This window comes from Enhydra lutris, unplaced genomic scaffold (genome assembly GCF_002288905.1).
Source record: "Enhydra lutris kenyoni isolate GAN:26980312 unplaced genomic scaffold, ASM228890v2 scaffoldscaffold81, whole genome shotgun sequence".
Classification (NCBI taxonomy): Eukaryota; Metazoa; Chordata; class Mammalia; order Carnivora; family Mustelidae; genus Enhydra; species Enhydra lutris.
Window position 1 is genome coordinate 4,271,351 of NW_019154165.1, and position 15,519 is coordinate 4,286,869.

General features: G+C 35.8%; 1 protein-coding gene across 1 annotated transcript in view; it reads left to right on the forward strand.

The window, feature by feature from the left end:
• Positions 1 to 15,519, forward strand: part of LOC111161014 (oligophrenin 1) — a 540,219-nt gene that overhangs the window by 454,347 nt on the left and 70,353 nt on the right. Inside the window, exon 20 of the mRNA XM_022524453.1 lies at positions 2,479 to 2,626. Within this exon, the coding sequence (XP_022380161.1) occupies positions 2,479 to 2,626 (148 nt within the window). The remainder of the gene's footprint in view (positions 1 to 2,478; positions 2,627 to 15,519) is intronic.

Genomic DNA, 15,519 nt, shown 5'->3' on the forward strand with positions numbered 1-15,519 from the left:
AATTATGGCTTACAGACTCTCTCCATGCTATAAGCTGGGAATATCATGAGACTCACCTCATTTCTTTTTCCTGTCTCTCATGGATCACCGTTTTTCATTATCAGATTTCCAATGTCTTGAAGCCCATTGTCATGTGTATTTTTTCTAGTTGTTAAATTATTAGTTGCAGAAAATGTAAACCTAATACCTGTAGTCCTACCTTGACTAGAAGTGGAAGTAGCTATTATAGTGTTTTCAGAGGACAGTTTGGCCTTTTATATCAGTATTTTAAATGTGTTTTTCTTTTGACTCAGCAATTCCAGTCAGTCTTCTAGTTGCTGGAGATATAACAGTGAACATGATAATGTACTTCCCTATGGCTTACAATAGATTAGAGTGGCAGACACAAAAACAAAAAAAAATGAATAATTACAATATATTTTGTTGGGAAGTAATAAAAAATGCTAAGGAGAAAAAAAAGGGGGGTAGGACGCATTGCATACAGGGAGGTATGGGCTCACTGAGAGGAGTATATTTGATCATAGCCTACTGAAATTAAGAGAGCAAGCTATATGAATATCTGGAGGAAGAGCACTCCAGGTAAATGAAACACTCAGTACAAAGTCCATGGTGTGTTTGATAAATAGCAAGAGATATTCTTTTTTTTTTAAGATTTTTATTTATTTGACAGAGATCATTAGTAGGAAGGGAGGCAGGCAGAGAGGGGGGCGGGGGAAGCAGGCTCCCCACTGAGCAGAGAGCCCGATATGGGGCTCGATCCCAGAACCCTGGGACCATGACCTGAGCTGAAGGCAGGGGCTTTAACCCACTGAGCCACCCAAGCGCCCCAGCAAGAGATATTCTTAACAACTCCTATAGTGCATAAACATATACTCACAAAATGGTAATTATTTAGAATATTACTACTATTGGTGTTGAAACTGTATGGCCTCAAAGTTTATCTGCTTGCTACTATGTCATATTCTCTCTCCTATGCCATGAGACATTCAGACGTGTATTGCCTTGTGATTGTGCTTGCAATGTTTTCTACCATTGCTCAGCTTTTACACAGGGTTTCCTTGTGTTCCCAATCATGTAATTTCTGTGACGTTGCAGCCTGATACAATATTGGTCTCTGGCATTTCTTTTTGCACTAATCATTTGGGTTGATTTCATTTGTTGCCTTCCTCCCTCACCATGTGTGTGTCCTCCCAAAGTATGTGCACTCTGGCCAAAAGCTCAGTGCCCCCAGAGCCAAGAAAGGTTTCAAATACATATGACACTATATAAAAATTGTAATCATTTAGGGGTGCCTGGTTGGCTCAGTCAGTTAGGCATCTGATTCTTGATTTTGGTTTGGGTCTTGATCTCAGGGTCATGAGTTGAAGCCCCATGTTGAGCTCTGTGCTGGTCATGGACCCTGCTTTAAAAAATCTTGTAATGGGGTGCCTGGGAGGCTCAGTCATTAAGCGTCTGCCTTTGACTCAGGTCATGATCCCAGCCTCCTGGGATCGAGCCCCACATTGGGCTCCCTGCTCAGTGGGAAGCCTGCTTCTCCCTCACTCTCCCTGCTTGTGTTACCTCTCTTGCTGTGTCTCTCTCTGTCAAATAAATAAAATCTTTAAAAATTTTTTGTAATGATACCCTCTCCCTTATTTGTCCAGCACTTTTTACAATGTATAAGACATTTTGTTTTCACCCTTTCTTATTTTTTTAATTTTATTATTTCAGTGTTCCAAAATTCATTGTTTATGCACCACACCCAGTGTTCCATGCAATATGTGCCCTCCTTAATACCCACTACCAGGCTCACCCAAACCCCAACCGCCATCCCCTCCAAAACCCCGGTTTGTTTCTCAGAGTCCACAGTCTCCCATGGTTTGTCTCACCCTTTCTTTTTTGAATAATATGTCCATGGTATGAAATTTTAAAAGATCAAGATGATATAGGAGTAAGAAATAAGTTACCGCCATCCTTTCCTCAGCCACTTATTATTCCTGTCTTGAAGCAAACAATTTAACCAATTTCCTTGGTATCCTTTCAGAAATATTGGGTGCATTTTAGTAACCCCCCACAACCAACCCCTACCCATACAATGTACCTTGACTACCCTTTTCACTTGATTCTTATCACACCGTATGAGGTAGTTGTGCTCTCCCTATGTTACAGATGAGGAATCTAAAACTCAGAGATAGGAGGTGACTTGCCTAAGGTTTTCCAGGGAGTAAGTGAAAATCCAGGATTGACTGTGCAGTTTTTGTTTGCATTCTTTCCTCCACATTGTGAAGGGCCAGGTACTGTGTCTTAAACATGATAGGAGACTTCTAAACACTTGTTGGTAGCTGGAGTGATTTTAAAAATCCCAATTCCTTTAGTCATATTAGAATTGCTATGGCAAACCCTAGGTGTAATGTTGGTAGGCATCAATGGGTAGTTAGAATTAGGGAGACAAAAACTCGGTCTTTCTAATTGTTTCCTCAAAATATTCTCCTTTTACAGATCTATTCAGGTCCACCTGAAGAAAGTTCTACACCCCCAGTGCCTCCACCTCGAGTGACAGCAAGAAGGCACAAACCAATCACAATTTCAAAACGCTTGCTGCGAGAAAGAACAGTTTTTTATACTTCTTCCCTGGATGAACGTGAAGGTCAGTACTGAGGTATATCCTTAGCTTCTTAATAGCGTTAGAAGTGACTGGATTGCTGCAATCTCATGAGAAAACTTCAACAGATGAGGATTTGCTTATTATGGATGGGCAAAGACAGTGGTTTCTTGAGATGGAATCTACTGGTGAAGATGCTGTAAAGACTGTTGAAATGACAACAAAGGATTTTGAATATTAAATAAGCTTAGTTGATAAAGCAGTGGCAGGGTTTGAGAGTATCAACTCCAATTTTGAAAGTTCTACTGTGGGTAAAATGCCATCAAGCAGTATTGCATGTTAAAGAGAAATGGCATGTAAAAGGGAAAGTCAATCAATTCAGCAGACTTCATTATTGTCTAATTTTAAAAAATTGCTACAGCTCACTGAACCTTCAGCAGCCATCACCCTGATCAGTCAGCAGTCATCAAAAATAAGGCCAGAGCCTTCTCCAGCATAAGGATTATGACTTGCTGGAATCTCAGATGATGTTTAGCATTTTTAAGCAATACTCTTTTATTTATTAAGCTTTTTATTCCAAAATAGTTAATATAAAATGTTATATTAGTTTCAGGTATACAATATAGTGTTTCAAAACTTACATACAACACCTGGTGTTCATCACAACAAATGTACTCTGTAATCCCCATCACCTATTTTATCCATTCCTGCACCCACCTCCCCTCTGGTAACCATCAGTTTACTCCCTATAGTTAAAAGTCTGTTACTTGTTCTTTTTGTTTGTTTGTTTCTCTCTCTCTCTCTTCCCCTTTGCTGGATTGTTTTGTTTCTTAAATTCCACATATGAGTGAAATCATATGGTATTTGTCTTTCTCTGAGTAACTTATTTCATTTAGCATAATACTTTCTAGCTCTAAACACATCATTGCAAATGATAAGATTTCATTCTTTTTTATGGATAAGTAATATTGCATTATATATATTCCACATATATACCATATCTTCTTTATCCATTCATCTATCAAGGGACACTTCTTTATCCATGCATCCGTTGAGGGACACTTGGGCTGGTTCCACAATTTTACTCTTGTAATAATGCTGCTATAAACATAAGGGTGCATGTATGCCTTTGAATTATTGTTTTTGTATTCTTTGGATAAATACCCAGTAGTGTAATTGCTGGATCATAGAGTAGTTCTATTTTTAATTCTTTGAGGAAACACCATACTGTTTCCCACAGTGGCTGTACAAGTTTGCACACCCACCAATAGTGCACAGATTTCCTTTTTCTGACCATCCTCACCAATACTTGCTGTTTCTTATATTTTTAATTTTCACCCTTCTGACAGGTTTGAGGTGATACCTCATTGTAATTTTGATTTGCGTTTCCCTGATGATGAGTGATGTTGAGCATCTTTTCATGTGTCTGTTGGCCATCTGTATGTTTTCTTTGGAGAAATGTCTGTTCATTTCTTCTGCTCATTTTTTAATTGTATTATTTGGTTTTTAGGTGTTGAGTTGTATAAGTTTCTTATATATTTTGGATAATAACCCTTTTTTTTTAAAGATTTTATTTATTTATTTGACAGACAGAGATCACAAGCAGACAGAGGCAGGCAGAGAGAGAGGGGGAAGCAGGCTCCCTGCTGAGCAGAGAGCCCAATGTGGGGCTCAATCCCAGGACCCTGGGATCACGACCCGAGCTGAAGGCAGAGGCTTTAACCCACTGAGCCACCCAGGTGCCCCTGGATACTAACCCTTAATCAGATATGTCATTTGCAAATATCTTCTCCCATTCAGCAGGTTGCCTTTTAGTTTTGTTGATTGTTTCCTTCACTGTGCAGGAGCTTTTGTTTTGATGTAGTCCCAATAGTTTATTTTTGCTTTTATTTCCCTTGCCTCAGGAGACATACCTAGAAAAAATGATGTCAGATAAATTACTGCTTATGTTCTTTTCTAAGATTTTTAGGGTTTCAGCTCTCACATTTAGATTTTTAATCCATTTTGAGTTTTTTTTTTAATATGGTGTAAGAAAGTGGTCCATTTTCATTCTTTTGCATATAACTGCCCTGTTTTAGAGGCAACATTTGTTGAAGAGACTATCTTCTCCCCATTGTATATTCTGTCCTCCTTTTTTTTGGAGATTAATTTGATCATACGATTGTGCATTTATTCCTGGGTTTTCCATTCTGTTCCATTGATCTATCTACTTATTTTTGTGCCAGTAACATACTCTCTTGACTACTAGAGCTCTGTAGCATAACTTGAAGTCTGGAATTGTGCTGCTGCCAGTTTTGTTTTCCTTTTTCAAGATTGCTTTGGCTATTTGGGGTCTTTTGTGGTTCTGTATAAATTTTAGGATTATTTTTTCCAGTTCTGTGAGTAATACTACTGGTATTTTGGTAGGGATTTCATTAAATCTCTAGATGGCTTTGGGTTGTGTAGACATTTTAACAATATTTGTTCTTCCAGTCCATGAGTATGGAATGTCTTTCCATTTCTTTGTGTCATCTTTAATTTCTTTAATGTTATGTAGTTTTCAGTGTACAGGTTTTTCTTCTCTTTGGCTATATTTATTCTTAGGTACTTTATTATTTTTGGTGCAATTTTAAAAAGAATTGTTTTTTAAATTTCTCTTTTTGCTGCATCATTACTATTATATAGAAATGCATTGACTTTTCTGAACATTGATTTTGTATCCTGCAACTTTATGAATTTATCAGGTTTTTGGTAAAGTCTTCAGGTTTTTCTGTATATAGTAGCATGGCATCTGCAAATAGTGAAATTTTACTTCTTCCTCGCCTTTTATTTCTTTTTCTTGTCTGAATATTGTGGCTAGGACTTCCATTACTATATTGAGTAAAAGTGGTGAAAATGGGGTTACCTCGTGGCTCCATCATTAAGCATCTACCTTTAGCTCAGGTCATGATCCCAGGGTCCTGGGAATGAGACCCACATCAGACTCCCTGCTTAGTGGGGAGCCTGCTTCTCCCTCTCCCTCTCCCCCTGCCTGTGTTCCCTCTCTCACTGTGTCTTTCTCTGTCAAATAAATAATAAATAAAATCTTTTTTAAAAAAAGTATTGAGGGACTGGAAGAGATTATGCTGAGTGAAATAAGTCAAGCAGAGAGAGTCAATTATCATATGGTTTCACTTATTTGGGGAGCATAAGAAATAACACGGAGGACATGGGGAGATGGAGAGGAGAAGGGAGTTGAGGGAAATTGGAGGGGGAGATGAACCATGAGAGACTATGTACTCTGAAAAATAATCTGAGGGTTTTGAAGAGGGAGGGGTGGGAAGTTGGGCCAGCCTGGTGGTGGGTATTGTGGAGGGCACATATTGCATGGAGCACTGGGTGTGGTGCATAAACAATGAATTCTAGTACACTGAAAAGTAATTTAAAAAATAAAAAAAAATTTAAAAATTAAAGTAGATACATTTTCTTGCATGGACATTGTATCTCAATAAAGTTTTTTTTTTTAAATAAAAAAATTTTTAAAAAAGCAGTGAGAATGGATATCCTTGTCTTATTCATGATCTTAGGGGGAGAGCTCCCAGGTTTTCCCCACTGAGTATGGTGTTCACTGTGAGTTTTTCATGTAAGACCTTTATGTGGAGGTATGTTCCTTCAGGACCTACTTTGTTGAGATTTTATTTTGTTTTGTTTTTCATGAATGGATTGGTGCTTGTCAAATGTCTTTTTTGGATCTATTGAAATGATGATATGGTTTTTGTCCTTTCCCCTATTGATGTGATGTATGACATTGATTAATTTGCTAATATTGAATCACTCTTGCATCCTTGGAATAAATTCCCCTTGATCGTGGTGAATGAATGTTTTGAAGTATTGTTGTATTCAATTTGCTAGTATTTTCTTGAGATTTTTTTGCATCTATATTTAATAGAAATGTCAGATTGTGATTCTTTTTTTGTGCTGTCTTTATCTGGTCTTGGTATCAGGGTAATGCTGGTCTCATAGAATGAATTTGGAAGTTCTCCTTCCTTTTCTATTTTTGTAATATCTGGAGAAGAATAGGTATCAAATCTTTTTTAAATGTCTGGTAGAATTTGCCTATGAAGCTGTCTTGTCCTGAACTTCTGTTTTGGGGGAGTTTTTTGATAACTGAATTCAATTTCTTTGCTGGTTATTGGTCTGTTCAAGTTTTCTCTTTCTTCCTGCTCCAGTTTTGGTAGGTTATATGTTTATATATATATATATATATATATAAATAGGAATTTACCTATTTTTTCTAGGTTGTCCAGTTTGTTGGCATATAGTGTCTCATAATATTTTCTTACATTTGTTTGTATTTCTGTGGTGTTGGTTCCAATTTCTCCCCTCTCACTTGTGATTTTATTTGAGTAATTTCTCTTTTTTTTCCTGGTGAATATGGCTAAAGTTTTATCAATTTTGCTTATCTTTTCAAAGACACAGCTCCTGGTTTCATTGATTAGTTCTACAGCTGTGTGTGTGTGTGTGTGTGTGTGTGTGTGTGTGTGTGTTTAAGCTTCTGTATCTTTTTTTTTTCTACTCAAATATTTACTATTTCCTTCCTTCCCCTTAGGTTTTGGTTTTGGTTATTCTTCTTTTTCTAGCTTCTTTATGTATAAAGTTAGGTTGTTTATTTGAAATTTTTCTTGCTCCTAGAGATTGGCATATATTGCTATAAACTTCCCTCTTAGAACTCCCTTTGCTGCATCCCACTGATTTTTGGACTGCTGTGTTTTCTTTTTCATTTGTTGCCATGTAATTTTTTAATTTCTTCTTTGATCTATTAGTTGACCCATTCATTCTTTAGTAGCATGTTATTTAGTCTGTATGTGTTTGTGCTCTTAAAAGATTTTTTTCTTTTCATTGATTTGTGGTTTCATAGTGTGGTAGTCAGAAAATATGCATGGTATTACTTTAATATTTTTTAATTTGTTGAGACTTGTCTTGTGGCATAATTTGTGTTCCATTCTGGAGAATGTTCCATGTGCCCTTGAAAAGAATGTGTATTCTGCTGTTTAAGGATGGTATTCTGAATATATCTGCTCAATCCATCTGGTCCATTGTATCCTTCAAAGCCATTATTTCCTTGTTGGTTTTCTGATTGGATTGTCTGTCCGTGATATGAATGTCCCCTACTATTATTGTGTTATTGTGTATTATTGTGTTACTATCAATTTGTTCCTTTCTTTGTTTTTAAATGTCTTATATACTTAGTTATTCCCATGTTAGGTGCATAAATATTTACAAATGTTATAACTTCTTGTTGGATTTTCCCCTTTATTATTATACACTGTCCTTGTTTGTTTCTTGCTACAGTCTTTGTTTTAAAGCCTATTTTTCCGAAGTCACAAGCTATAAAATCAGTGTACACTAGTCAGTTCCATATCTATACACTAACAATGACACAGCAGAAAGAGAAATAGAGGAATCGATCCCATTTAAAATGCACCAAAAACTATAAGATACCTGGAAATAAACCTAACCAAAAAGGTAAAGTGTCTTTATTCTGAAAACTATAGAAAACTTACGAAAGAAATTGAAGAACACACAAAGAAATGGAAAAATCATCCATGCTCATTAATTGGAAGGACAAATATTGTTAAAATGACTATGCTACCCAAACAAATCTATACATTCAATAGAGTCCCTTTCAAAATGCCACCAGCATTTTTCACAGAGCTGAAACAAACAATCCTAAAATTTGTATGAAACCAGGAAATATCCCAGATAGCCAAAGGAATGTTTAAAAAGAAAACCAAAGCTTGTGGCATCACAATTCCAGACTTCAAGCTGTATTACAAAGCTGTAATCAGCAGGACAGTATGGTACTGGCACAAAAACAGACATATAGGTCAATGGAACAGAATAGAGAACCCAGAAATGGACCCTCACCTCTATGATCAACTGATCTTCAACAAAGCAGGAGGGACTATTCAATGGAAAACCAATGGTGTTGGGAAAATTGGACAGCCACATGCAGAAGAATGAAACTGGACCAGTTTATTATACCATACACAAAAGTAAACTCAAAATGGATTAAAGACCTAAATGTGAGATAAGAATCCCTCAAAATCCTAGAGAAGAATACAGGCAGCAACCTCTTTGACCTCAGACACAGCAACTTCTTGCTAGACACATCTCTAGATGCAAGGGAAACAAAAGCAAAAATGAATTATTGGGACTTCAAGATAAAAAGCTTTTGCACAACAAAGGAAACAATTAACAAAACTAAAAGGCAAGCTATGGAATTGGAGAAGATATTCACAAATGATGTATCACATAAAGGGTTAGTATCCAAAATACATAAAAAGCTTATACAACTCAACATTCTAAAAAACAATCCAATTTTAAAAAAATGGACAAAAGATATGGAGACATTTCTCCAAAGAAGACATATGAATGGCTAACAGACAAATGAAAAAATGTTCAACATAACTCAGAAGCAGGGAAAGACAAATCAAAACCACAATGAGATAGCACCTCACACTGGTCAGAATAACTAAAATTAATAAGTCAGGAAACAACAAATGGTGAGAATGTGGAGAAAGAGGAACTCTCTTACACTATTGGTGGGAATGCCAACTGGTGTAGCCACTCCGTAAAACAGTATTGGGGTTCCTCAAAAAGTTAAAAATAGAACTACCCTACAATCCAGCAATTGCACTGCCAGGTATTCTTCCAAAGGATACAGACACAGTGATTTGAAGGGGCACATGCACCCCAATGTTTATATAACACCAATGTCCACAATAGCCAAAATATGGAAAAAGCCTAGATATCTATCAACAGATGAATGAATAAAGAAGATTAATACACATACACACACACACGTATGTATATACACACATATATATAACGCAGACACATATATATATACACACATACATACATACATATATACACACATATATGCACACACACATAATGAAATATTACTCAGCAGTCAAAAAGAATGAAATTTTGCCACTTGCAATGACATGGATGGAACTGGAAGGTATTATGCTAAGCATAATTTGTCACAGAAAGACAAATCCATATCATTTCACTCATATGTGGAATTTAAAAAAATTAAACAAATGAACATAGGAGAAGGGAAGGAAAATGAAATAAAATAAAATAATTAAAACTAAAAATAAATCAAAAATAAAATAAAAACAGCAAGGCAAAGCATAAGAGAATCTTAGTATAAGACATCTATTTGCATGATAAATATTTCTCCATCCCCTCGTTTTTAATCTACAAGTGTCTTTAGGTTTGAAATGTGTTTCTTATAGGCAGCATATAGATGGGTCTTGTTTTTTTTTTTTTTATCCATTTTGCCTGGGGCGCCTGGGTGGCTCAGTGGGTTAAATTGTTGGAATTTAACTCTGCCTTCGGCTCAGGTCATGGTCCCAGGGTCCTGGGATCGAGCCCCACGTCGGGCTCTCTGCTCAGCGGTGAGCCTGTTTCTCCCTCTCCCTCTGCCTGGCTCTCTGCCTACTTGTGATCTTTGTCTATCAAATAAATAAATAAAATCTTTAAAAAAATTTATCCATTTTGCCAGCATTTGTCCTTTGATTGGAACGTTTAATCCATTTCAATTCAAAGTAATTATTGATAGATATCTACTTAGTGCCATTTTGTTATTGTTTTGTGAGTGTTTCTATAGTTTTTCTCTGGTCCTTTCTTCTTTTTCTCTCTTTCATGGTTCCTTGGGTTTCTTTAGTGATATTCTTGGATTAATTTCTTTTTATTTTTTCATATTTATTAGTGGGTTTTGATATATGTTTACCTTATATTTGTATATAACCCCTTCTGCATATAGCAATCCATATTAAGTTGGTGGTCACTTAAGTTTGAATCCATCCTTTACTCCTCTCCTCCCCATGTTTTAGGTATCTGGTATCATATTTTACATTCTTCCTTTTGTGAATCCCTTGACTGATTTTTACAAGTATACTTATTTTTCATACTCTCATTTATGGTCTTTCCTTTCCACTCAGAGTCCCCTCAGTAAAGTATTTTTTCTAATTAAGGTATAAGCATTGTCTTTTTAGACAAAATGTCATCACACACTTAATATAGTACAGTGTAGTATGAACAGAACTTCTCTACATACTAGGAAACAAAAGTACTTACTTGACTTTCTTTAATTGTAATGTTCACTTTATTTCAATGGTCTGGAGCCAAATCTGCAATATATCTGAAGTGTGCCTACAATTACTTTAAGTGAAAATAGATTAAATTCTCCAATGAAAGACATAGAGCAACTGAATAGATTAAAAAAATAAGATTCAACTATATTTTGTCTACAAGAGATTTCCTTTAGCAGTAAGGACACAAATAGGCTGAAAGGGAATGAGTAGAAAAGGTATTTCACACAAATGGTAGTCAAGAAAGAGCAAGAGTAACAGTACTTATATAAGGAAAAATAGTCTATAGGCCAAAAACTGTCACAAGAGATAAAAATTGTCATTATATAATAATAATTATGTCATTTATTGAAGAATATAACCATTATAAATATATATATATATATATGTATCCAACATCGAAGCACCTAAATATGTAAAGCAAATATTAGCAGAATTAAAGAGAGAAATAGAGCAATAACATAATAGTTGGGGATTTTAATACTCTACTTTTAAAAATGCATTGATCATTCAGGAAATAGCTGACTTGGACAACAGTATAGACCAAATGGATCTAAGAGACATATGTCCCATTCAGCAGCAATAGAATACACATTTTTTGAACACCACAGAATATTCTCCATGATAGATTATATGTTGGGCCACAAAATAAGTCTTAACAAATTTAAGAAGATTAAATTCATACCAAGTAACTTTTCTGACCACAATGGTATGAAACTGGAAATAAATAGCTGGAGAAAAATAGAAAAATTATAACTATTTGGAAATTCAATAATGCACTCCTAAGAAACCAGTGGGCCAAAGAATAAATCAAATTGGGATAAAAAATTATCATGAGACAAACAAAAATGGAAACACAATGCACCAAAACTTATGCAGTGTAGTAAAAACTGTTCTAAGAAGGAAGTTTATAGTGTCAAATGCCTACATTAAGGAAAAAAAAATCAGAAGTAAACAACCTAGCTTTCACGTCATAAGGAACTAAAAAAAGAAAAAAAAATAATGTCAAAGTTAGCAGAAAGAAAGACAAAGTAAATATCAGTGTAGAGATAAAGGGAATAAAGATCAGAAAAACAATAGAAAAATAAAAGAAATTGAGTGTTTTTTTAAGAAGACAAAGAAGGGGCGTCTGGGTGGCTCACTCCTTGGGTGTCTGCCTTCGGCTTGGGTCATGATCCCAGGGTCCTGGGATCGAGCCCCACATCGGGCTCCCTGCTCATCAGGAAGCCTGCTTCTCCCTCTTCCACTTCCCCCACTTGTGTTCCTTCTCTCTCTCTGTGTCTCTCTCTGTCAAATAAATAAATAAAATCTTTTTTTAAAAAAGACAAAGAAAATTGACATTTATTTAGACTAGGGAAAAAAAGAGAGAAGACTTAAATAAAATTAAAAATGAAAGAGGAGACATTATAACAGAAATTCAGAGATTCATAAAGAGACAACTGTGAACAATTAAATTCCAACAAGTTGGATAACCTAGAAGAAATGGATACATTTCTAGAAACATACAAGCTCTCAAGACTGAATTATAAATAGAAAAACTGAATAAACCAATAATGAGTAAGGAGATGGATTGCAACCAAAAACCTCCCAACCAAGAAAAGCTTCACAGTCTAATATATTCACTGGAGAATTCTACCAACCATTAATGAAGAATTAATACCAATCTTTCTAAAACCCTTCCAAAAACTTTAAGAAGAAGGAACAATCGTATCTCATTTTATGAGGCCAGCCTTACATCGGTACCAGAAAAAGAAAGACAATATAAAACAGGAAAATTGTAGGCCAGTATCCCTGGTGAATATAGATGCCAAAATCCTTGACATAGTACTTGAAAACTGAATCCAACAGCAGATTAAAAGAATCTTGAACCATGGTCAAGTGAGATTTATCCCTAGGATGGATACAAATATGGTTCAGTATAAATAAAACAATAAATGGGACACATCACATTGGTAGAATGAATGATAAAAATTATATGATCTTTTCAATAGATCCAGAAAAAGCATATTCATCAATATTATTTCATGATAACAATTCTCAACAAATTACATATAGAAGGAATGTACTTTGGTATCATAAAGGTCATATATAACAAACCCACAGCTAATATTATACTCAAAAGTGAAAAGCTGAAAGCTCTTGATCTTAGAAAGATCAAGAACAAGGATGTCCACTGCCTCCACTTTTATTCAGCATAGTACTGTACTCCTAGCCAGAGAAGTTAGTCAAGAAAAAGAAAAAAAGAAAAGTGTCCAAATTAGAAAGCAAGAAGTAAAATTGTCTGTTTGTAGGTGGTATGCTCTTATATAGGAAAAAATCCTAGGGGGTCCTGGTTGGCTCAACTTGTTAAGCATCTGCCTTCCAGCTCAGGTCAAGATTCCAGGGTCCTGGGATTGAGTCCTAGGTCAGGCTTCCTGCTCAGTGGGGAGCCTGCTTCTTCTCTCCCTTTGCCTCTCCCCCTGCTTGTGCACCGCTCTCTCTCTCTCTCTCTCTCCCTCAAATAAATAAATTAAATATTTTTTAAATAAAATAAAAAATTCTAAAGACTCCACCAAAAAAGACTGTTAGAACTAATAAGCAAATTCAGCAAAGTACAGGATACAAAATCAACATACAAAATTCAATTGTGTTATATACTAACAATGAACTATCAAAAAAAGAAAGAAAGAAAAAGAAATTTTTAAAAATCCCATTTACAATAGCATCAAAAAATATTTAGGAATAAAATTAACCAAGGAGTTGAAGACCTATGCACTGAAAATTAGAAAGCATTGATGAAAGAAATTGAGAAAAACATAAATAAATAGAAAGATATTCTGTGTTCATGTATTGGAAGGATTAATATTGTTAAAATGTCCATACTATCCAAAGCTATCTACAAAATCAATGCAAGTCTGTGTATTTGAGTTTTTAAGATTCCACATATAAATGATATCATGCAGTTTTTTTTCCTTTCTGTGTCTACCTTGTTACCCTGAGCATAATGTCTTCCAGGTTTTATCCATATCATTGCAAATGGCAGGATAGCCTCCTTTCTTAAGGCTGAATAATATTCATATATGTGATTATATATCTATATTTTCTTCATTCATCTGTTAGCAGACACTTAGGTTGTTTCTATATCTTGTTATCTTTTTAATTCTTGCTGTCATAAGTGGATGTGAATCCATACACCTTTAATTCTTATCACTTCCCATTTAAGATAGGTAAATTGAGATCCATTTTGTAGTGAAGTCATTGGGTGCTCAGAGAGGGTAAGTAGTTTGCTCAATCCACATAGTTTCTAAATGACAGAGCAGCAATTTGCATCCATCTCATTCCAGAATCCATTTGTCTACTACATAGTGTCTAAACACTCTTCTGAGAAGCCATTGATCCTACTCACCACTGTTCTTTACCAGCAACATTTCATTATTTCACTCCCAATCTTGTTATTCCACTCTATAGAGTATTTCAGTGAGTCTTTTCACCAACATCATGGACTCCTTCACACCCACATATCTAAGCAATGTCCACTCCACTCTTTAACATCTCTTGACTCTGTCTCTCTTTGCTGCTGGTATTCTAATTTAGATCCTTCTCATCAGCAGTTTCCTATCTTGCCTCCCTACCTCTAGTCTCTCTAGTCCTATGTTTGAATATGACCCAAAAGTGATATTCTAAAAACACATGTGATAATGCCACTTCCCAGCCCAAAAAGAACCTCTTTAACCCAGTGATAAAATTCATATTCCTGAACATGGCATTCATGGCCTTAATGATACATTCCCAACCCACCTTAACAACCTCATCTCCAACTACGCACACTTTTCATCTAAAATCAGTTACTGTGCTCAAGCCACACTAAATTTTATTTTACATTTTTTATTTTTAAAAATTTTTTATTAACATAAATGTTTTATTAGCCCCAGGGGTACAGGTCTGTGAGTCGCCAGGTTTACACACTTCAGAGCACTCACCATAGCACATACCTTCCCCAATGTCCATAACCCCACCACCTTCTCCCTAGCCCCCTCCCCCGGCAATCCTCAGTTTGTTTTGTGAGATTAAGAGTCTCTTATGGTTTGTCTCCCTCCTGATCCCATCTTGTTTCATTTATTCTTTTCCTACTCCCCCAACCCCCCATGCTGTCTCTCAACTTCCTTATATCAGAGAGATCATATATTGTCTTTCTCTGATTGACTTATTTTGCTAAGCATAATACCCTCTAGTTCCATCCATGTCATTGCAAATGGCAAGATTTTGTTTCCTTTGAAGGCTGTGTAGTATTCCATTGTATATATGTACACCACATCTTCTTTATCCATTCATCTGTTGATGGACATCTAGGTTCCTTCCATAGTTTGGCTATTGTGTACAGTTGCTATAAACATTTGGGTGCACATGCCCAATGTTCACTACATTTGTATCTTTAGGGTAAATAGCCAGTAGTGTAATTACTGGGTCATAGGGTAGCTCTATTTTCAACTTTTTGAGGAACCTCCATGCTGTTTTCCAGAGTGGTTGTACCAGCTTGCATTCCCACCAACAGTGTAGGAGGGTTCCCCTTTCTCCGCATCCTTGTCAGCATCTGTCATTTCCTGATTTGTGAATTTAAGCCATTCCGACTGGTGTGAAGTGGTATCTCATTGTGGTTTTGATTTGTATTTCCCTGATGCCAAGTGATGTGGAGCACTTTTTCATGTGTCTGTTGGCCATCTGGATGTCTTTGCAAAAATGTCTGTTCATGTCCTCTGCCCATTTCTTGATTGGATTCTTTGTTCTTTGGGTGTTGAGTTTGATAAGTTCTTTATAGATTTTGGATACTAGCCC